Source organism: Polistes fuscatus, unplaced genomic scaffold (genome assembly GCF_010416935.1).
Source record: "Polistes fuscatus isolate 324 unplaced genomic scaffold, CU_Pfus_HIC Scaffold3, whole genome shotgun sequence".
Taxonomy (NCBI): Eukaryota; Metazoa; Arthropoda; class Insecta; order Hymenoptera; family Vespidae; genus Polistes; species Polistes fuscatus.
The window spans coordinates 15134521-15158301 of NW_025113107.1; the positions used below are offsets into that span (position 1 = coordinate 15134521).

Consider the following 23781-nt stretch of genomic DNA (forward strand, 5'->3'; position numbering starts at 1 on the left):
GTATTCATATAAACGAATTTTAAATAATAATTTTATTCAATTATATTCTATTTGGATAAGAGAATCAATGAATATACATGAACGGTTGAAAATTAAAAGGGGGTATAAGTAAACCTGCTTATAAAATTAATTTGAGATAAGTAGATAGAATTATAAACTAGACGATGTGTTTTTTACTTTTTCAAAAATACGTTTGGTTAAAAAAACGCTGTAGATTAACTACAATGTGTTTAACAATACGAACGAACAATTCTTTCCAAATATTTGATATCGATAATATTTGTATTTTTGTTTCTTCGATCAGTCCATTTCCATATTTTTGTTGGTAGGATCGATAATTCATTAAATCGAAAGGATTGTAATTACTTATCTCGAATTGAGTTATCGTAAATTTGATGTTAAATGAAATGAGAGATAGGAAGAACGTCTCGTCTCGATATATTCGAATGGGAATCCATGTCCTATAGAAAAATGGAAATTAAGAATAGGTTATTCGAGATACTTTGAAAGTTTCTCGTCACCTTGCGTGCTGGTTCGGCCCGGCCGGCTGGTTTTGTCGTAAAAATTACTTCGCGTAAAGAGATCGTTCGTTGTGTTGCGGTCGTCGACGTAGGAACAACTTCCTTAACTCTTTCGTTTCTGTTTCTGCTTGCCTTTCGCTTGTATATATATCTATCTATTTCTCTATCTATCTATCTATCCCTATCTCTCTATCTCTATCTCCTTCTTTCTTTCTTTATTTCTTTCTCTCTCTCTCTCTCTCTCTCTCTTCCGTTTCGGTATCCTCGATCTTTTCTTTCTTTTATTTTTTTAATTTATTTTACCACAAACGTTCTTTCCTCTTTCTCATTTCTCATAATTCAGCGTGATATTATAAAAACCTTTGACGTTAATCTAACCGAGACCATCCCATCTCTTCTTTCTCCTCGTTGCTTATAAATTAGTCTCAAGTACTTAATGAAATTATACGTAGCACAAACGCCTTAAGATTCTCCAATATTTTTCATCAAGACTCTTCTAACCGTGTCGAAGGTAGTTCGTTTTTTCTAGAACCTTTCGAGTGCCACCTTTTTTTTTTTTTTCTTTTTGCATTTGTAATCGGATGATAAATAATTACGTTAGTTTTTACGACTTACTAAGAAGAAGAAGAAGAAGAAGAAGTAATAGAAGTAGAAGTAAAACCTCATAATTCATGCATATATAACAACCTCGCTAACTTTGTATTACTGCCAACTCTGTCTGTTTTCATTCGCGGACATTTAAGATTTAAAACATGAAAACGTTCAAGATTTAAGGCGATCGTCAAGAAGATCTAAATACGCGATATTCCTTAGATTTGCCAAATTTTATTCGGAATTATGAATATACATCTCTTCATTTGAATTTCATTTCGAGAGATGAGTGTTAGTCGTTCGAAATGTACGATCTATTTCTATGATAATTTAACTTATCTACGATTAATTCTACTAATCATTTTTATATCACAATCGACGATATAATTTTATGATCATTTTTATCACGATTCATTTTAAATAACAAATATATTACCGAGAGAGAAAGAGAGAGAGAGAGAACACTTTACTTAACCTTTTGGGAAAAATATTCTATCTTATATACTTTCTCTCTTTTGCGTCGAGAGATGATCAAAGAAGAGAAATAGAGGATATATTCGTGTGCTTTATACAGTCAACGTTGGCGCAAAAATTCGCGTGCGATAAATTATGCGTGTCCACCGTCCCACGTGGTGATGGTGGTGGTGGTGGTGATACCGGTACGAGTTTGCTCGATAAATAATGAGTGGCGGGTTCGGGTGAATCCCTTTTCTCCTGTTTTCTTTTTTTCGAAATGAAAGAGAGCGAGAGCGAGAGAGAAAGAGGAAGTAGAAAAAAGACGGAAAAAAAACGAAAAAAAAAGAAAAAAAATAAAGAAAGAAAGAGAGGGCTGCTGATTCCAGCGATAATTTCTACGACTAACCAATAACGAAAATAAACTTACAAGAGAAACGTTCCCGCAAATCCGATCTGACGTACCCTTCGGTACTTGGAATCGACGGTAAATTTAACGACTACCTAACCCTTTCAAGCCCATCCTACCACCACCACCCTTCCCTTCCCTTCCATTCTTACTACCTTCTTTGAAACTTCCCTTTCTCTATCTATCTTTCAGGTCTCTTTCTTTTAACGCACGCGAAAAGGTCTGTTGCTGTCATCGTTATCGTTGCTCGTACTCCCCCCTCCCCCTGCCCCCTCCCACCCACCTCGTGTCGTCTTCGTCGTCTTCTTCTCCTTCTCGTATTCTCCGGATGTAAAGTCTCACGGCATGCATCGTGTCATTGTAAGTAGACTCAGGCAGAACTTGCATTAGCAACGTCTATCCGGCTCTAGTCCGATAACATCGAGAAGAAAACAACAGTGTTGTATGAGATTCATTCCACGAGAATGATCATCATCTTTTTGCTACGTTGTTGTAGGTGGTATTATGCGTTATACACTCCGAGAATAGATTACTATCAAATGGAATAGTTAGAGAGCAAGACGGGAGAGAGAGAGAGAGAATATGTTTTTAAGTTTAAAATATATGTAAACGTATTAAGGAGGAGTCTCGTTCTCGTATAAATTTTAATAGAAGTTTCTAAAAAATAAATAAACGTCGAAGAAAATATTTATTTTTATCTTACTGCGTCGCGTGTCGATTTACTTTACACGATATTTTAATTAAGGAAGTACGCCTGTGATATATTTTAGTCGTGAACAACATTGTAATATAGTTCAAAGAATGAGAATATTTTTTTTAATATGAGGAGGATCATGCATCGTGCAAGCAAGAAGATTTATCTCGAATGGAAATATCTAAGTTCTTTTTTAAATATCAAATTACATGGGCGAGTTAAAAGACATTTTTATTTGTCTACGCATAATATAGTCTGAAAACTTATGGAAAAGAATTATGCTCGTAATTTCTCAATCTGTTTTTTTTTTTTATTTAAAAGACATTTTTTTTGTCTACGCATAATATAGTCTGAAAACTTATGGAAAAGAATTATGCTCGTAATTTCTCAATCTGTTTTTTTTTTTTTATTTATAAAAAAAAAAACAAATTATGCGAATAAATATGTATAAATTCAAATCAAATTAAACTTAATATAAATTTGTTCAGATATAAATTATCGACTCGAGGATAAAATCTATTAAACGCAACCACTCTAGGAACCTGTTATAATAAATTCGATTACGTCTCATATGATTTCCTTTCTACGTGGTTTCGTCTTATCTCTTATCACAATTAAAGCGATAATTATTTTCTATTTACAATTAGTTATTTAATATGATTAGATCCGATAAAACGGGACTGTAACATCCTTGTGGTTTTTGAATGTTCTTTTTTACGATAAAACGTTTCACTATTATTCTTTCTATTTCGTATTCGTATACGAAACGTTTTTTATTTCACATGCACATACACATACACACAAATACACATTTATAAATACTTTGCTCGTTGATGAACAAATAATAATTGTTACATAAGAAGTGTTACGGGAGAATAATTCTCTACGAGTTTATAATAAGAGAATAAAATGTTTAAAAGAAATTTTGCAACGTGGACACGTGTAAGTGACGTTAGAAGGATATAAAGAAAACGCCTTTTATTCTCACTGTACTTACCATAAATGTCATCCGACATCGTTAATCGTTAGGCAAGCTTTTTTTTTCTTACCCTTTCTTCTTCTTCTTCGCCTCTTTTTATCTTTTATTTTTTGTCTTACCTTGTACGATCATAAAAGAAAGCCAAGCACCGATGATACGTCGGCAAGGAGAAACATTTAATTCTCGAACGATTTAAATCGACTTTCATAAGTGCAGTTTCACATTTTTTTACATCGAGTTATTACATTGTCGAAGGGGTATTAAAAAAAAAATAAATAGAGAAAGAGAGAGAGAGGGAAAATGAAAGAAAAAGAAAAGAAAAAAAAAAGAATGTTGGTAAGCGACGATAAATAATATTCGTAGAAATCGTAAAATAATAAAAAGGAGACTCGTTACTCGAGTGGGGAAGAAGAAGCAGAAGCAGAAGAAGAAGAGGAAGAAGGAGAAGAAGAAGAAAGATTGGAAGGATATACAGAGTGAGAGGGCAGGTAGGAGAGATCCTCGATGCTTTGGTAGACATTTGGTCGCTTTAAATCAACGCCGTGCAAACGGGAAATAGCGAGATGTAATTGAGCCATAACCCACGGCCGGTGAACGGACAAATATTTCAGCGCTGGGAGCTCGCTCATAATTTAACCCCTCGTAATTAAGATGCAGACACCCGACGGGAGTACCTACCATCGCCATTGGTGGAAGAAAGACTCTAAAGTCGGATGAAAGAAAGAGAGAAATGGATAGAAACAACAACACGCAAACTTTCTTCATTTTTCTTATTTATTTATTTATTTACTTGCTTGCTTGCTCTTTCGATTTGTTTAGGATTCCAAATTTTGGGCTAATTTTTTTATTAGAAATTATTGTTCAATTTATCGAGAAAATAATTACTAGTATGAATTTATTATAGTTTTTCGTCTGTTAAATGTTTGGAATATAATTTTTAAGAGCTTGACTTTGATTACTCTGATATAATAGAATTTTTCACACATATACAGACACAAATTCTTACGTATATTTATAATATAATGATAAATATATTTTATGAATATATATATACTCTTTTTATAGATCTAATCGTACACAATTCCCACATTTATTGCTTTATCTATTGCTAATGGTTTTATATATGGTTTATTATAGAAAATTAAATGCGTATTTAAAAAACCCATTTATATCGTTTTACTTTTGACATTAGATAGAGATGAATTATCGTTAAATTTGTCGATCCAATCCAACTAACGGAAGAAGGAAAAAAAAAAGAAAAAGATAAAAGCTATATGGTTTGACATAAAAAAAAAAAAAGAAAAAAGAAAAGAAAAGAATTACTCGTAATAAGAATTTAATTTTATTTTGGTAGATAGGAGATTTTGATTTCTTTCGACTAGGTTATAACGTGTTTTTAAATGAACGATAAAATAGTTCGAGAGAAGAGAAAAAAAAAGAAGAAAGCAAGAAAGCAAGAAAGAAGAAAAAAAGGAAATAACAGATGGAAGAGCTGTGGTGGAACGTTAAAAATCTCTCTAACGCTTACGGCTTTTAAAAGAACGGCCGCTCGTAAAGCTCGAAACATTACGAAATCCCATGGGCTGCATTTTGTCCGAATGCATGCTCCTTAAAAAAGAGGAGAAGGATATCAGTAAGATCAGTCGTTTGACATACGACGAGGCGGATCCTCTTCTACTTGGCGACTCGGACTTCTTTAAACCGTGGTCGTTTCTTCTTCGTCTCTTTCTCCCCACCTCCTCTCGCCCTCCTCCTTCAAAGCAACGTCGTCGTCGGCCGTTGACCAGAACAGAGCAAATGGGGAAAAAGCGAATGAACGAACGAACGAATGAACGAACGAATGAACGAACGGTGGAGAGAGAAATGATTAGACCTCGATAACGATAACGAGAGTGTCTCCCTATCGACGATCATCGTCCTTACGTTATCGGATCCAGTAATCTTCTCTTGGAATTTCGACGCATTCGCCCTGTTTTTTCGGCTCGAGGAGGAAAATATAGTCAAGGATATAAATATGATAGAGTCACGACCCTAACTTCGGTATCTTTTTCTCTCTCTCTCTCTCTTTATTTCTACATTTTACATGGTACTAGAAAGAGGAGGAGGAGAAGGAGGAGGAGAAGAAGAAGAAGAAACGAGTAACATAATACGCGGGACTCGTAACGCGTTCCAAGGACATGCATCATCGGTAGCCGTCCTGGTGTCGCGCTATTTCTCAGGCCCTTTCCGAGATCGTAACACGGTGGAGACACCGAGTTATGTCCTTGCCTTCGTTATCCTACCGAGAGTATAGGATACTCCCTTCTTCGAGATAGAACAACTGGGTGTTTCGAGAATTATAATATCTGTCGTTTTCTATCTTTCTAATATTTGTAATATTATTTACTATTTCATATGTATGACGTCTTGTTGTAAAAAACACACTCTACTTATAATAATATTCAATCTGAAATGATGATGATGGCAATCGGTAAATGTAAATTAATAATAATAAAAAAAACAAATATATTATATTATTATGGTTTTAAGAAAGATTGCGAATTCTGTTAGTCGTAACTCTTATCACCGAGTGTCGTCCGCGGTGGTGTGGTTTTTGAGTTATGCGACATATCACTTTGAATATAGATGGAAGTTTTATTTCGAGAAAGAAAAAAAAACAATAAAGAAGGAAGGAAAACAGAGTGAAAGAAGAAAAAGGGGTGGGGTGGGGGCGGCGGGTAGAAATGAGATAAAAAGAAAGCAAGGATATATCTCGATATAGTAGATTTGGCGAGATAAACAAGGCGGGGACCGTATTTGTACAGGTAACACCTGCGTACGGGACACTTCATGTATCACCGAAGGAAGAAGGGCCGTGGCCCTTGGCGACATGGCGAGAACACGAACGATAGCTCCTTCTTTCCCTTAGGCGATATCGGTTAAGGAGGAGCAAGGCCTCGGTTCCCTATCAGATTCACGAACAATGGCGCCCCGCTATGCCTACGCTTCTTCCTTCGTGTACCACCCTCTTGCGAACAGCTTCCATTTTAAAAGATCCTCGCGCGCGCACGCCCGCCTATTCGCATCCTCCTCTAAATTCGTTTCAATTTATTTTCATAGAAAATTCTTCAGGAATATTATTTTTATAATATATGTTTTATACGTCATCGATAATTTATTAACACGCGCGATGATAATATTTTAGAATTTGTCTTTCATTTTACATTTCGGCTAATCCTTATTTTTTCGTTTCTTAAGCACACAATCATTGTTTAATCATATTATTGCATATATATATATAATGTTGCGCTTAATAGAAATATTTATTGCAGTTCTAATCTTGTTTTAAACGATCCGTGTTTAATTATTATTATTTTTCTTATTTTTTCTTAACAAATAATATCGCGCTCGATATAAATTTCATTCTAATAGATATCAATTACGATTCATATATATATAAATTCTATTACTTTTATTAACGAGCAATCCTCATTAGATTATCTTTTCGATCGTACAGATAAGATCTCTACGTATAAATACCAATAAGTATATATGGCATAGTAACTGTATCAAAAGTAAAAACATAAAATATCATTTTTACATTTTTACATCGGACAAATTCCAAAAAAAAAAAAAGAAAAAAAAAGGAGAAGGATAAAACGATCGGGTCGGGGCGGTATCTTCAAACGGTTGAAAATAAGAAACTTCGCGCTCTTTCCGTCGTATTCTTCGGAATAATCGTTCGACTTGCGTCGACGACGATCATCCAACTCTCTCGCCATAAAACTCGATCCTCGGTGGGTTTTCTTCACAGGACTTGAGGGGTATATCGCAGAGCGCGATGTTAAGGTCCGTTTTGGCATTCGCCTCTACGGGGATTCGTTGGGAATTTTTACGAGTACCTGCCTCGTTGCTCATCGTTGTTCCGTAAGAGGATTCGGCGTATCCCGGCGGGGGGTCCCTCCTATCGGACAAACCTTCTTTCTCTTTCTCTTTCTTCCCTCTCTCTCTCTCTCCTCTCTCTCTTATTCTTATTTTTCTCTTTTGCGACGAGTCCTACGTTTCCAAGCGGCCAGCAAGAGCCAGCCAACCAGCCATGCTATCGTCGATGTCACCGCATAAAACATTCCTAAGAAAGTATCGCGTTACGTTAAACCCCCTCCCCCTCCTCCCTTACCCTCCCCTCCTTCTCTCCTTTCTTCCTTCTTCTTCTTCTTCTTCTACTTTCTTCAAACTCTTTTTCTCTCTTATACATGTACACAAACTTTTTGATCATAAAGGAGGAAAAGAGAGAGAAAAGGAAGCAAGCATCAAACGTGTAGGAGAGAGAAATGTCGATTCCGACGACCCACGCATCTCAAGGATTTTCTTCTTCGATATTTTTCTTCTTCCCTCTCTTTCTTACTTTTCGTCATTCGCTTTCTCTTTCTGTTTTTTTTTTTTTTTTTTTTTTACGAGGAATAATCTAGAAACGAGAAGACCACGAGAAGGAGCAGCAGCAACAGCAGCAGCAACAGCAGCAGCTACCGCTCGATGTGGTTGTATGTGTAATACACTCTTCTCGAAAACAGGGAGGACACACCGCTGTGCGTGGGATGCTACGTGACTGCTGCCGGCAACGTTTGCATTAATCTAGATCACAGCACTATATTAACCCTGATGTCTTTTTATTGGGATACCGCCACAGTTGCCACCGTCGACGAACAATTTTTCTCACTTCTGACGATCGAATCTACTCTACTCTTCTCTTCTCTTCTCTTTTCTCTACTATTTTCTTTTCTTTTATTTTATTTTATTTTATTTTTTTCTCATTTCATCTTTCGCTCACTTTTTTACAATTTAATTTAACTTTCATACACTCAAAGATTTGTATACCCCAAATTAATTATTATCAGGAATATTTTGTTCAATACCAAAAACGATATTTTCCATTGAAACGATTAAACGAATTTTGTATTTAAATCTATAGGGAAAAATCAATCGGATGGGTGGATGGGTGGGGACGTCATGGAAATTCGAACATCGTGACTCGACATTCGAGATGTTCCACATTTTGTTCTCTCTTTTATAAAAATATAACTCTTGAATTCGAAATCAGTTAATTCATTGATTAGCATCGATATCGCTTTTATTCCATTGAAATGTACGCATTTGTATTTTAATTGTTAAACATCTTGAATTATTATCAATTGTTAATCATTTATCATATCAATGTTTTTAGATGAATTTTCTTTTACGATCATTTCATAATAGTTTTTAAATGGTCATCGATGATGATGATGATAATAATAATACGATTTATTTCTACTTCGTATAATCGATCTTCGTAAATATAATCAATGACGTATAATCGAGTCAGTTAAAATATTACGGATAATATATTATTCGTATATGATTTAACAACATTCGATTACATTTCTATTCGTTACGAATATCTATCACGGAAAATAATTACCGCGAAATTATCATGAAAATTATACGAATAAAATAACAATGAACTCGATTGACGTTTTTAAATTAGCAATATTTTGGCGAGTAAAAAAGATTTAATGATAGATCGAGTTATTTACTTGTTAACGCGACACAACGTTATCGGCACTTAAGTTGATAAAATGAACGCAAATGTCGAATGGTTGTCGGATCGAAGGCAAATAATTCATTGTCAGGGTGAAGAATCGACAATTCGAAAGGTCCATTAACGTTTTACAGAGATTTCTTGTCTCTCTCTTTCTCTCTCATATTCTCATTATATTATCTTTCTCTCTTATATATATATATTTTTTTTTTAACGATTAGATTCGGAGTATAGCTTATCGGTGGATGCATTAATTACCGATCTTCGGGAAGAAGTTCAGCTTGGTGTTCGGTCCTCGACAAGTTTTATCGCGAAAATAATAATTTACGAGCTTGAGAAGATCCTTTCTCCCTTTCCCCTCTTAAACAAAAAAAAAAAAGAAAGAAAAAGAAAAAGAAAAAGAAAGGAAAGGAAAGGACGAGTTACCAGTGCGAGAATTACGGAAGGAAAATATGCAGTAGGTAGAGATACGTATAATATTCATGCAGAGCTTTTGCTACCTTTCTCGACGTCCGTGTATCGTATCTGATAAATGTCCTACTATCACGATATTTTAAAGTTCGCGTATTATACGAATACTATAAAAAAAAAAAAAAGAAAAAGAAAAAGAAAATCTTTATTATATTTACAGTAGGCATGGTAGTCATGATTAACACGCCAACTTATTTCTTTTATTTTTATCCTATGATAATTGCTAAATAATTTAAAATTTATTAAACCTTCCAAATTTATTATTATTATTATTAGATGATGTTAGAAACTCGAAAGCTCATTACCGTAAATATTTAATTCTTCGTTCTTAAGCAAGAACCCACCCACCCCATTCGCCATTTTGGTATTTTTATTCGAACCTTTTCTTTTTATGGAAAAAGGGTAGGGGGAGGTGATCGTGAGTAGGTCTCATAAAGATCATGGTTGAGAGAAAACTATATCGAGAGAATTGGTTCGATCATTATTCATGTCGTTAACTGCACGCGTAATTCTTCGTTCCTTTCGTCGTTGGACTCGTCGGGAGGAGTCTCTTTGCAGCTGGCGGAGAACGATGGTGGTTCCAGTTCGGTGGTGTCTCGTGCACAAGCTACAGAAAGAAAAGGAAGAAAGAAAGAAAGAAAGAGAGGATGGTCCAGTCTCTTTCTCTCGTACGTGAGAAATCGCGATTCCTTCTCTTCTCTCTTTAAAGGAGAGGCTTGCACGTTCTCGCGGTCGTATCCCCCTGGAAGCTCCTCCCTGGAAGCCCCCTGGATGATGGGCTACGTGAACGGGAAAAAGTGCGAGAGGGGGGAAGAAGAATAAGAATAAAAAATAAGAAGAAGAAGAAGAGGAGGAGGAGGACGAGGAAGCAAGAGGAAGAAGAGGAACGGAAAAGAAATATGAAGCGGAGAAAAAAGAAATATGAAAAAATATAAAAAATAATAATAACAATAATAAAAAAAGGGAAGAAGAAGAAGAAGAAGAAAAAAAAGAAAAAAAAGAAAAAAAAGAAGGGAAAGAGAAGAGAATCCACGTGCTCCACGGGTGCCGAGTGTGCGAACGCACGGCGAGTGGTCCGAATCCGCGTATATAAAGGATTTCCGACTCTTTGTGGCGAGTGGCAACGGTGGTGTTTAGGCGTTTGGAAATACACTGCCGAGCGCTTAGAATACGCGTCACATTGTATAATAATGTATCGCATATGGCGCATCTTGTAAAACTCTGCGGGCGTTCTTCTAACATCTCTCCCTCTCCCTCCTCTTCTTTCCTCTTTTCCAATACCCCTGACCCCTACGAATATTCTTGCCGTGTACGAATTTATGCGTCTGTGTTATTATATTGCGTGTACGTGTGTTGTTCGGTTTTCGTAGACGAAACGGGATGAAAACGTGAATGAGCTTATTCTCGGTTGCTCGGTTGCTTCATTCATTCGTTGATTCATTCGTTCGTTCGTTCGTTCATTCATTCATTCATCGAAAGCAGCCTGGTAGAGAGAGAAAGAGAGAGACCTCAAACGGCAAGTCGTCCTACGTGTTTTGTCCGCGTTAAAGAAAACGGAATTTGGTGGTTCCGTCAAAAGCAAAAACCAAGTCGAATGAGCAAAATCGTTTACGGTTTGTTTGCTTTATTCTTAGCGAGGACTTTCTTCGGGGAAAATTTCATCTTTATTTTTCTTCCTCGTCCTTCTTTGAAAATTTAGATCAAGATCGAAGAAAGCTAACGAATCATAGAAGGCAAAGTTCATGCGAAAACTAGGAATTTACGAAGGATTAACCATGGGTAAACTAAATACGTGCCATACAAAGGCTACTTCGATCGATCAAGACCAGTACGCTTGGGTAGATCCGATTAAACGAAAATACTCGGCTTTACGTGTACTCGAAGCGGAAGAGAATCCAGCAGAGAATGAGAGAGAGAGAGAGAGAGAGAGAGAGAGAGAAGGAAGTCTTTGGGTCGTCAATAGGATCATGAAATGACAACAATATGTTTGAAGTCAAGAGACCCTTCTAGGAAGGAGAGACCTGTTGGGACTAATCCGTTAGATTAGGTTTTGGGGTTTACGCATGAAGAGTTCTTTTCATAGCTTCCCAGATCAGAAATGTAATAACACTTATGTATCGGATAAATATATGTATCTGGTAGAAAAATATTAAATTCATATTAAACGTGAATTTATACAAATATCCTGAAACGAATATAATATGATAATAGACCATAGAAAAAAAAATATAGTTTTCTTTTCGTAAAGTAAAAGAAAAAAAGAAAAAGAAAAAAAGAAAAAGAATCACGTAAAGTTAAAGTAAATCATCCGTAGAAAAGGTTTCCTCATTTTTCGAATGACGGGATGACATTATCGAAATATCGTTCTCTTTGTTAACTCGCATAGTCGCATTCTCTCTTTGTTACTTACCGATCTCTCGACATTAACGATCTGGAAGAAGTTTCTTCTGCGGCTTGTGAAACGCGAAACAGGCTTTCGAAAAGAGTTGAAAGAAAAGGGAAAAGGAATGAGAAGATAGTCACGTGTATTTATGGATGTTGCTGCTGTTGGTGGTAGTGGTGGTGGTGGTGGTGGTGATGGTGGTCGCGAAGGTGGTTATGGAGGAGGTGGTGGTTGTGGTGGCGGGCCGGATCGGCGTTATAAGATCGGACACGTCTCTATCTAGGCTCTTGGGCAACATACGGCCAAGTTGGGGACGCCAATATATTTGGAAGAAGCGGGGAACGACGAGATAGGTGGTTAGGTAGGTAGCCGTGGTGGATGTCGAGCGAGATAGTCGACCGGCTTCGGTAATGGAGACTGCAGGGTGCCGCTAATGCAGTAGCGATGTCACGGTGCCCGGTGCATTGGTATATTCCTTCCCTTCCGCCGTTTTGCTTTCGCGGCTACTAAGCCGTGTCCTCTCTTCGCCTTCGCGATATCGACGAGAGGCGTACGCGTCTCTTCCCTTCTTTCTTTCTCTCTCCTTCTCCTTTTTTTTTCATATTATTTTTTTTCTTTTTTATTTGTGCCTTTCTTCTTCTACCTTTCGCTACATCGTGCCGTGCCGTGCCGTGCCTTGCCTTGCCTCGCTTTGCCTTGCCAGCAACGATCTCTGGAGGTAGCCTGATATCTCAGCAATATCGGACCTTTGAAAAAGAGGAAAGAGGGTTTAGCACTGGAATGACTTCGTTCGTTCGGGCAAAACTCCTTGATATTTCTCTCTTTCTCTCTCTCTCTCTTTCTTCTATTCTGCTTTTTTTCTTCTTCTTCTTTTCTTTCACGAATTTGATTATTATTGCTATTGTTAATTTGATCGTTTATTATTATTATAATATATATATATATAATTCTTGCGCCAAGAGCAAATAGATATTTAGAATGTCTTGAGATACTTTTGAAGAAAAAATGTTCCGAATGTCTGTTCGCAGGATGTTCGGGAGCCTGAAGAGGTGCGCGCGATGCCAAGCTGCGATTCTCTCCTCGGAATTGGTGATGCGCGCGCGCGACTTGGTCTTCCACGTGCGTTGCTTTTCCTGCGCGGTGTGCGCGGTCCTGTTGACGAAGGGCGACCACTTTGGCATGAGGGACGGCACGGTTTTGTGTCGGCTGCATTACGAGATAGGTGCGGAACTTCATCCTGCCCAGAGTCCACCGGTACCCGTTTATCCACCGGGTCCGCATTATCCAGGCCAATTTCCGTCTCCCGAATTCCTTCATCATCATCACCACCACCATCATCACCATACGACGGTGGCCGCGGCCGCGGCAGCGGCAGCCGCGGTCGCTGCCCATGGTCCACCTCATCCCCACTCGATGCACCCTCAGCATCCTCACAGTCACATCAGCCCGGTTCCGCTTCAACCCTCGACACCGTCCGTTCCCGATGCCGGCTCACCCCCAAAAGTACCATACTTCAACGGTGCAGCAGCGGCAACGGCAGTCGTACCACCACCGAGGCAAAAGGGACGACCAAGGAAAAGGAAGCCTAAGGATCTCGAGGCTATGACCGCCAGTCTCGGTGAGCTCCCATACGCCTACTCTACTCTTTCTTTTTCATCGAGCTCCATGCAACATTGTAAGATTATAATTCGTATGTTGGTTTATTTCATAATTTTTCTATTTCTTACTTTTTTTCTAACTTTAACCACCCCCTGTATTCTTCTTCCGAATGATTCTCCCATTACTTTTCAAATCGGAAACTCGCGTCTAGATCAAGATCCTTATAAGTACACCAAAATTCCATTCGATTCGTACCATCCGTATACCTAAGTAGTAAGTATGTGAGAACTGAGAACAGGATTTCGATACACGTTCCTCTCTCTCTCTCTTTCTTATTCAATGTAGTAGGGTATCTACTCGCGTAGATCGAGGAAATCGCAGAGAAAGGAACGAAGAAACGAATGTTTCTTCCTCGAAGACAGCGACGAACCCCGACGATCGAGAGAGAGAAAGAAATAAAGGGAAAAAGAAAGAGCGAGCCCTTGTTCCGGATACACGAATCCGATTCTCCTTTCCGCGTGATTTATGGGACGCGTGGGCGTACGCCGTTTGCCACCGAACCCTGATAAAATTTGTCGCTGCAACATAAATTCACGAATCCGATCCCGAAGGAAGCGCGTACTCGGTGGACGGATTCTCGCGTGGGCAGAGTTCCTCGCGGACACGAGCACCTCCACCTCCTCCTCCTCCTCCTCCTCCTCCTCCTCCTCGAGAACTTAATTTCGATTGTTGACCGACCGTGGGAACACAACAACTTCGACCGAGTCTCTTTTCTTCTTATCTCTTTTTGTCTTTCTACCTCTCATTCTTTCCTACGTGAGTGCACTCTTCTATACTCCTTCTACTATCTATTCTTTTTCTTTTCATTGGAGGAGGTCGACCAATGTCGCCTTGTTTCTCTTTCCCTCCCCCTCCTCCTCCTACTCCTACTCCTCTTCTACCTTCCTGTTCCTCGAGTTCCTCTAGCTAGCCAACTCGTCCTCGATGGAAAAGCATCTTATAGATTTCTTCCTCTTGTCTACTTCGCAATCCACGCTTTGACAGGATTTGATTATTCTCTTTTAATTTCTCTAACTACGTACATTGTTAATTATCGTTCATATTTTAATCGGTTCATCGCGATTTTATCTTGTTGTCATTGAGATAGATGTTTGTAGGTATGTAAGTTAGGATCTATCGATCGTTTTAATTGACGCTTATGGTACCTACAGGTATACGTACATATACCTAAGTTCCATTGGATGTCGAAGATTCTGACTCGTGGCAACAGGGATATCGGATCTCGTAGTAGCTGGATAGGATCGATCAGTCGATGGAGTTATCCCGACATCGACGATCGTTCTGTGTTTCCAAGAGCGAGAAAGAGAAAGATATGTATATATATATATATATACATAGAGAGAGAGAAAGCGATAGGACGAACCGTCGGAAGTGTACGTCGTTTGCCGTTGTTGGCCGCCACGAGTCTATAGCGCTGTTTGATGTGTATCACGGCTCATTAGCTCCTTGAGTGCAAACAAGAAGGGTGATAGCGTATGCGAAAGGCCGCTGGATACACGGCCAATTACAACTCTATGCAGCAAATAGTTCGCAGACACGATACCTCGTTTCACCGTGAATATATACCTGCTTAGCTAGCTAGCTAGCTAGCTACCTACCTACCTAGCCACTATAGTCCAATCCCATTCTACCTCTACGATAGACCTCCCCCTTACCTTTTTCGTCTTACCCTGTCTCATCCTATTTACAATCTTTTTAACTTTGGAAAATGTATAATACATTCTACCTTAGCAATAAAACAAACGAAAAAACAAGAAATACTATTGGTTATCCTAGGTGGAAATCTAATCAATGCGGATTCGATTTACGTTTTGCAGACTTGAACGCCGACTACATAGACATGCCCTTCGGAAGAGGCGGTCCTGGGACTCCAGGCATACCTGGCTCCAATAGTAGAACAAAACGAATGAGGACAAGTTTCAAGCATCACCAGTTAAGGACGATGAAGAGTTACTTCGCGATCAATCACAATCCCGACGCGAAGGATCTCAAGCAGCTTTCCCAGAAAACTGGCTTGCCAAAAAGGGTACTGCAGGTAAGCTTTAATACCCATTTCTATCTATCTATCTCTTTCTCTCTCTCTCTCTCTTTCTTTCTTCGATGATGATGATGATGATGATGATGATGATGATTCCGCGAGCTATCGTTATTCGAACGAACGCACTCACGCACGCATTCATAGAAGAGGAGATAGATCGAGAATCTTTTCTTCTTTCTTTCTCACGTCCCTTTACGGTATTTGAACTTTTATTCCTTTTTTTTTCTTTTTTTCTTTTTATTAGAACATTCTTTAACAGCTACTCGTCTTTTTAACGTATAACGAATAGACTTTTGTTAGATATTTAATATCCAACCGTTACCCTGAATATTTTCTAAACTGTTTCAAATCACCTCGAAATAACAATTTCGTAACTCGTTTGTAGGAAGGAAGGAAAACAGACGGCGGACGGTTGGAGAATAGTTTATTAGAAGAGAAACTTTCTTCCCGATGACTCGTCGTTATCCAACCTTTTTGTTAAAACTTTCACGAAATGTGTTTCCCGCGATTTTATTGTAAGAAATTAGTGATTTAAAAACACTTATTTACGGATATTATCCGACAATGAGTCAATTCCCGTTCGTTGCCCTTTTATATCGATCAATGATGATTTTTACCGTCGCTTTAAAACGACCTAAAACGAGATTATTTCTTACTATTGTACAATTCATCATTCTTGGATGTTGTTTCTCACGTTCAACGAGAATTCTAAACTCGCGATGGGGGAGGACATTTGTTCTTCCATTTCAGTTAATCGTACGCAATTATATTTATTCCTTTCAAAGATTCAAATATTAGAGACAAATTTTGTACCAACGTTGCAATTATTTTTCCGTATAAATCTATTTATAAACATGTCTTAGAAGCAAACAAAAAATATTTATTCCGCGAATGAATCTCGTTTTAAAAAGATGACGCGTAAAAATTCATATCTAACGTATTTCGCCCAAAATTTCATCCAGCCGAGATCTCTCCCTCTCTCTCTCTCTCTCCTCTCCCTTATCGAAATTTTAAAATAGAACGTTCTATTTATAAGAAACGAAAAATCAACGGTTTTACAATAAACGGAAGGAAGTGGTCGAAATCTTTGTTCGACGTCCTATCTGTTCAGATAATACCAATCACGTATGTGTACACATATATATATGTATAGCCGATGGTTCGGACGCGTTCCTTCCGCGGAATCAAATATTTTTGTCATTTTGAAAAGATCCACTAAAAACTACAAAAAAAAACAAAGAAAAAAAATAAACAAATTCGAAATAAATCTTCAAAAATATACGGGCAGCCAAGACGCGTTTTACTCGTCCAAGCGAGGTTAGCGAAAAAGGGGGATGGTGGGGGTTGTGGTGATGGTGGTGGTGGGCGAGAATAAATTTCGAATGGAAATCAATTCTCTCGAAATAGGAATTTAATCTGGAACGACGACGACGATTATAACGAAGCTGACACTCGGAGGTGGGAGGAAGATAAAATGAGGAAGCGGTGGCGGAGGGAGGGTGGGGTGGGGTGGGGTGCGAAGCTCGTCGCACTCTCGAGTCCGCGTCCGACAAAACTTAGCCGGGGCGTAGATTTTGACTTGCGCCGGATTGACGGAGGGTCATAATTACGGAGAAAGGCCACGGGCTCGTCGACGGAAATATCACGCGGACGCGCGGTTCTTTTAACTCAACGGCAGCCGGTCGGTCGGTGCTGCACTAATTGGGAGGAGTGCGCTCGAGTGCGAGCACGCGCGCGCGTGAATATTTTTATAGGGCGGCTACCTACCCGCTTCAAAAAGGGCGAACACGAACACGACGAACCACCGACTATCCATCTTCTCGCTCGGTTTTCTCTCTCTTTCTCTTTTTCTTGCTTACTCACTCGCTCGCTCACTCAGTCAGTCAGTCAGTCAGTTACTCTCTCTCTCTCTTTCTCTCTACTTTTTTCTTTTTTTTTTTTCATTAATACACGCTACGTTCAACGCCAGACGCAAGGATATATTTTTGTAGTTACGCATTGTCGCATGGATATTTGGTAATCTATACTTAGAAAACCCTCGAGGAGTGAATTTATTAAGCGTATCGGGTCTCATTCTCTCGTTCTCTCATTCTTATTCTCTAACTCTCACACTCTCTCTCTCTCTCTCACTCACTCACTCACTCTTCTTTTGGAATTCATAGCGCGAGCGTTTGATTAACGCTTTCACGTTCAATTCTCTTTCTCTATTTCTTTTAATAAAGAAAAATAAAAGAAAGGAAAATGGGAAAAAAGGGGAAAAAAAAAAAGAAATGAAATGAAAAGGAAAGAGCTTTTTCACTCGTAGGAAGAAGAAGAAGCATCGACGCGATCTCGATATAGTCGTGAAAGGCAGGCGTGCTATTCAAAAGGGCGAAGAAGAGTTTCAAAAGAGAGAAAGAACGATAGAGAGAGAGAGAGAGAACAGTGCGCAAAGGTGTCCTTGAGGCTAAGAGAATGGTAGGAAAAGAAGAGAGAAAGAGAAAATGCGGAGTACCTACGATGCTAGAGAGAAAAAAAGAGAAAAAGGAAAAGAGAAGGAGAGGAGAGAGAGAGAGAGAGAGAGTCAAGGGTGGACGGGACATGGAAAAAGGAAGAGGTAGAGAAAGAGGAAGAGGAGGAGGAGGGGGGGAGGAGGCGGCTATTGTATTCGACGTAGCATAGGGTTCTTGGTCGCCATCTTGCTTGATATTGATCGCGAAACGCACGAATACTCGCTCGCGGCTGCGTTCACTATATACACTCTATATAACATATAAAGAGGGGAGGGGGTGGGGTGGGGTTCAGAGTGGGTAGAGGAGGAAACGTAGAAACGGGGTTTCTCGTAGACGCGAGTCGAGTGCGCGCGCGCGCACGAGAGAGAGAGAGAGAAAGCCGCATAGGGCAGTCCGTCCTTCGAAGGCAAAGGGGGGGAGGAGGAAGAGGGAGAGAAAAAAGAGAGAGAGAGAGAGAGAGAAAGAGTGATTCTCCTCGTTTCTCCGCTTCTCGTCGACGTCGCAGCAGGCTCCGGTGGCTCTTTCGGTTCGCGGGGGAGGAGACTATCTTGAAAATGGCGACGTGCATCGAGAACACACGGCCCGTCTTTTATCTATCGGCAGAATAAAAGGGGTAACACCGGGAGGAAAGAGGAAAGAGAGGATTTCTTCTCCCAAAGCCCTCTTCCTACACTCCTATTCTATTTCTTTCCTTATATATATATATATCGTACTTATTATTGTGTCGACGATGTAGTTATATTCTTCAACGTAACTTTGCGTTCGAGGGTAAAGGAAATCCTTTTTTTTCGTCCTCACTAACTTCCACTTCCATATCCTCATCCTCATCTCCTTTGCTTCATTTTTCTTCTTTCATCTCGAGTTCCTCCAACTTGTCAATTGGGTGTTTCTCTTTCTTTCTTTATTTCTCTGGATAATAATATATATATATATATGTATGTATTCATATTTGAAATCAATGTACTCAAGGAAAGGTCTTAGGTAGAAGACGAAGTATCTTAAAGACATCTTCACATTTAACGGTCGTATTACTCGGCTCGACCTACTTCATAAACCCCTTCTGGAATATCGTACCTCGATAAAGCTCAAAGAAGAGAGAGAGAGAAAGAGAGAGAGAGAGAGAGAGAGAGAATTTCGAAGCGAGAATCTGACGCGACGACTACGACGACTTTGCGCGGAAATAGAATCTCTCAACGGACTTTGACGAATTTCGTTAGGAACGGAGACACAATGGTGTCTTTGACGGGCCGCGAATCTACCCTCCCTTCCTCCCACCCTACCTCGGCACCTCTCCATCGCGTTATGAACCGAATCGTTTGTGCGGTCATCTCTAACCCGACATAAATCACGCTACGCAAATCTTTTTCATTATTTTTATTCTTTTATCATACTCGCGCCTTTTTCGACTCTGCCCCCCCCCCCCGAAACGACAGCAAAGAGAGAGAGAGAGAGAGAGAGAGAGGAACGACGATGATTATTTGCTTTCGATTTTTATAATTTTTCATTTTCTTTTAAATTAAAAATATTTCTAATCGTTTACGAAAAATAATATAAAAAATAAAATAAATAATGCGACTATACGTTTGTCGTTTTGATTTGTTTGTTTCCCCTAGGTTTGGTTCCAAAACGCGCGTGCCAAATGGCGACGTATGGTGTTGAAACAAGAAGGAAAATCGGACAAGTGCGATAGCGTTGTCGACGGAGGTTCATTGGGTGAACTCGAACTTTATGGGAACAGCGGCGGAAGTGGTGGTCCACCGATGAGTCCTCCCTTCATGCTCGGTGGTCCTCACAGTCCAGCATCTTTGGCGTCCTTGGATTGCGCGTGATCATCAACGACCATTATTGGAATTTCCACGATAGAAGAAGATAATTCGTAAATCATTCAATTTCAAACAAATCAATTATTTCTCCGTGGTTTTTATCCGACTCGACGTTTCCTAAATGCGATTCCTTGTTTGTTTATGTGTTCTTTTCTTTTTTTTTTATTTTTTTTTTCCCCTAAGCAAATATATATTTTTTGGTTCTCGTCGAGAGAGATGAATCCTTTTCATACGGATTTTCGCCCACGTAAGATTTTTTTTCCTTTCTCTTTCAATGAAGTCGATCGAGAACGAATTATTAACGGCCAATCGTGTGTACCAATAGGGATATTTATCATCGATTTATAGAAATTCTATCGTACGTAATGCCGATTACGAAAACTTACGAAAACGGAGATGATGTGAAGTAGGTAAAGATAATTGAAAATAGTCGAGAAAAATTCCTTGTATTTATTGTAGTCTAATCGGTGAACGTCCGCGAATATTATTTTCTTGTATAGAGAGAAATAGAAGAAGAAGAATAATAATTATAATAATAATAATAATAATAAGAAGAAGAAGAAGAAGAGGAAAAAAAAAGAGAGAGAGAAAGAGAGAGCTTTGTCTCGCTTAATAATGAAAGAATTATTTCTGAAGGATGCCTAAAAAGAGCCTTCTGCAGAAAGCAATGTAATTAGCTAACGATGTCTATTTATTGGTGTAATCGCTCAGAGGTAATTAAAATGCATTAGCTAAACGATTACGATTTATGACGATGCAGCGAGCTCTGACCATTTTCCCACCCCCTCGCCCACGCCCTCGTTTTCCTCCCCTAGCCCCCCCCTTTCAACCGAAATTCAACGTTTCGATTTGCGAATCCTTTTTATCGATCAAATCATTTCGCTAATTTTAATGGGGGTATCATAAATCAAATACTTTTATTTAATATTTTTCGTCGATCGAAAGAATTTATAGTAATCGGAGTGAGTGTGAAAAGAGGAAAAAGATAAATGTAAAAAAGAAAATTAAGAGTAAAGAAAGAATAGAAAAGAAAAACGAAACGTTGAATTTCTTTAGATGATAATATAACACTCGATATTTATAATAATAATAATAATAATAATAATAATAATAAAATAATAATAATAATAATAATAATAAATAATAATAATATAATAATAATAATAATAATGATAATAAAATAATAATATTAATAATAATAAAAAGAAAAAAGGGAAAAAAAAGAAAAAACGATTGCGCAATGTTGTTGGTTCGAAATAAAAAGAAAAACCAAACGAGCGATTAAATCCTTGACGTAATAATCATAATTGTTGTATATAAAGGACGTTCCTCGAGTTCTTCTTAAGGCACCGCTATAGGTTGTAGGGTTATAATTGCATTCGGTAGCGGTCGTGTTTTAGACAACAACGGTAATAATAATGATGACGACGACGACTATTATTATTATTACTTCTATTATTAATATCCTTGTAACGAATGGAACGATTGTCTAATTTTACAAGATGATTTTTTCATTGAATATATTTTGACAATATATACGTTGTTTTGTCGATTTTTATTTTCTACGATAACCCAGCTAATTGCTACACACTTCCTCTCTCACCTTTTGATCGATAACAGTTCAATGTAATCCGTTTTTTTTTCTTTTTTTTTTTATTTCTCATTCGAGGTCAGGAGAATGTTCTTCGGACGTTGGTTATCAATATCTTTTTTACGATCTATTTGCTGGCTTTTCATTATTTATGCCGTTTACTCTCGACGTAAGTATATATTTATTACTTTTAAAACTCAATCGTGTGTCGCAGGAACGAGAGAGAGAGAGAGAGAGGTAAGTCCATTTTATTACGTTCTCGGACATAAGAAGATAGGAAAAAAAATTCATGAATTTTCAAACGAACGTCAATGATGCAAAACCGAATGAGACATAAAACCGAGCAGATCCTTTTTTTCGTTTCTTATCTTTTTTTTTTTTCTTTTTTTGTCCTCACACCCATTAAAACGTATACACGTTAACAATTTTTCTTGTTCTTTTATTCTCATCTAATCGCTCTAAACCGTTAGATTATCGATCGATAATAATAAAAGTGAACGTGTGTTAAAAAAAAAAAAAAGAAAAGAGAAAATTATTTTAATCCTTCCGTGACTGATTGATTTTTTTCAATGAATAATGAAAAATCGAATACGATCCGAATATTATAAGATATAAAATAATCTAAGATTTACAAAGTGATAGATACTTAAATGTGCGAGAAATATAAATGAATATGTTATATATATACACACACACACATACACACACACACGAATGTGACTATTTTCGAGGATAATTCTCATAGATTTGCAGGTTTATTCGCTCATGTACAGAAGCATAGTACCGATTTAACGGCTCGATTATGCGAAGCTATGAAACGCAATGCACCTCGCGCAGACCGCTGGTTGGACATTAAAATTGAAATTATAAGCTGCCGCGGCAGATCGAATTATGCAAGAGTACATAACCGTCTACGTGTAAATTTTCTTTTCCCTCTTGCGTACATAACATTTGCCCGCCCATAAAAGTCCTCATTAGTTATCCGTTTATCTCCTTGCTTACTCGTACTCGTTTTCTTATCCTTTTCCTTTCTCTCCCCCTTTCTCATCCTCCTCCTCTTCCTCCTCTTGTTCTTAATAATATTTGCACTCTATATTTTCAATTTTCAATTTTCTATTTCTAACTATTCTAAAATATTCCTTTAATTGATCCCTGTTTTCTTATATTCTTCTCAAATGTAAGATTTTTTTAACTCGCACAACTTTCGATTTCAATTGGGGGCTTAATTTCCTTTTTTTTGTTTTTTATTTTTTTTATTTTTTTTAAACAATAAACAAGGAATACTTTTCCGGCGGAAAGAAGAGTCCTATTCCGTTTACGGTAAAACGAAAGATATGTTATCCGTACACTTGTCTCTTCTTATTTTCCATCTCTTTCCTTTCTCTACTTCTTTTCCCACTCGTGGCCCATGCAATATGCATCGAGTAGAAGAAGTAGAAGAAGAAGAAGAAGAAGGAAGGAAGGAAGGGCCCTTCGTGGTCGTTCTAATGCATGACGTACAACACCGTGATACGATTTCAAGTGGAGATTATTTTTTGAATTCTAAGACGTTGCAAAACGGAATTGTGGATGAAACGTAAGGTAAAGAATAATACCGAAAGAAATACAAGAAAATATAACGTAACCGAAGAACAAAGTATCCTTGGTTAATAAGAATTTTATTATCGAGAGAAAATATTCTTTGGTAAAGATATTTGATGTTTATCTTGTTTTTTTTCTATCTCATAAATTATTAGAAAACAAATTTCTTCTCCTTAAAATATAAAAATCAAACGAATGTTCGATAATTTTCATCTTTTTCCTAACGTAAAAACTTTGTTTTATATTTTTATTAATCCATGAATTGTTAATGTTTTTTAGTTACGTCATAATCATCATCGTGGTCATCTATAAATCAATAAAAAAAGATAATCGCTTTAGTGTTTGGTTGGAAAACGATAAAGGTAGATCGAACGAGGATTCGGTTCACATTTGACGAGCGTTCATTTTCGAAACCGATGAGGCGTGATCGAGGATATCGAAAAGATTCCTAGATCTTTCCGTTGATGTCAAGTTATCCAGTGTTCTCCGACCGGTTCGGAAAAGGATCGAGATGTCGATAACACGGATGATCGATGCCGAAG

The 23781-nt window shown here is 38.0% G+C and overlaps 1 protein-coding gene and 1 long non-coding RNA gene across 2 annotated transcripts in view; one reads left to right on the forward strand and one right to left on the reverse strand.

Moving 5' to 3' along the window:
• The window catches only part of LOC122520156 (protein apterous-like), a 44459-nt gene extending 23874 nt beyond the window's left edge, over positions 1 to 20585 (forward strand). The window contains exons 4-6 of the mRNA XM_043640165.1: positions 13084 to 13673; positions 15532 to 15749; positions 19858 to 20585. Coding sequence (XP_043496100.1) covers positions 13084 to 13673; positions 15532 to 15749; positions 19858 to 20073 — 1024 coding nt within the window. The 3' untranslated portion in view covers positions 20074 to 20585. The remainder of the gene's footprint in view (positions 1 to 13083; positions 13674 to 15531; positions 15750 to 19857) is intronic.
• LOC122520164 overlaps positions 1 to 23781 on the reverse strand; it is an 89514-nt gene that overhangs the window by 48703 nt on the left and 17030 nt on the right. The gene's annotated exons all lie outside the window — the stretch shown is intronic.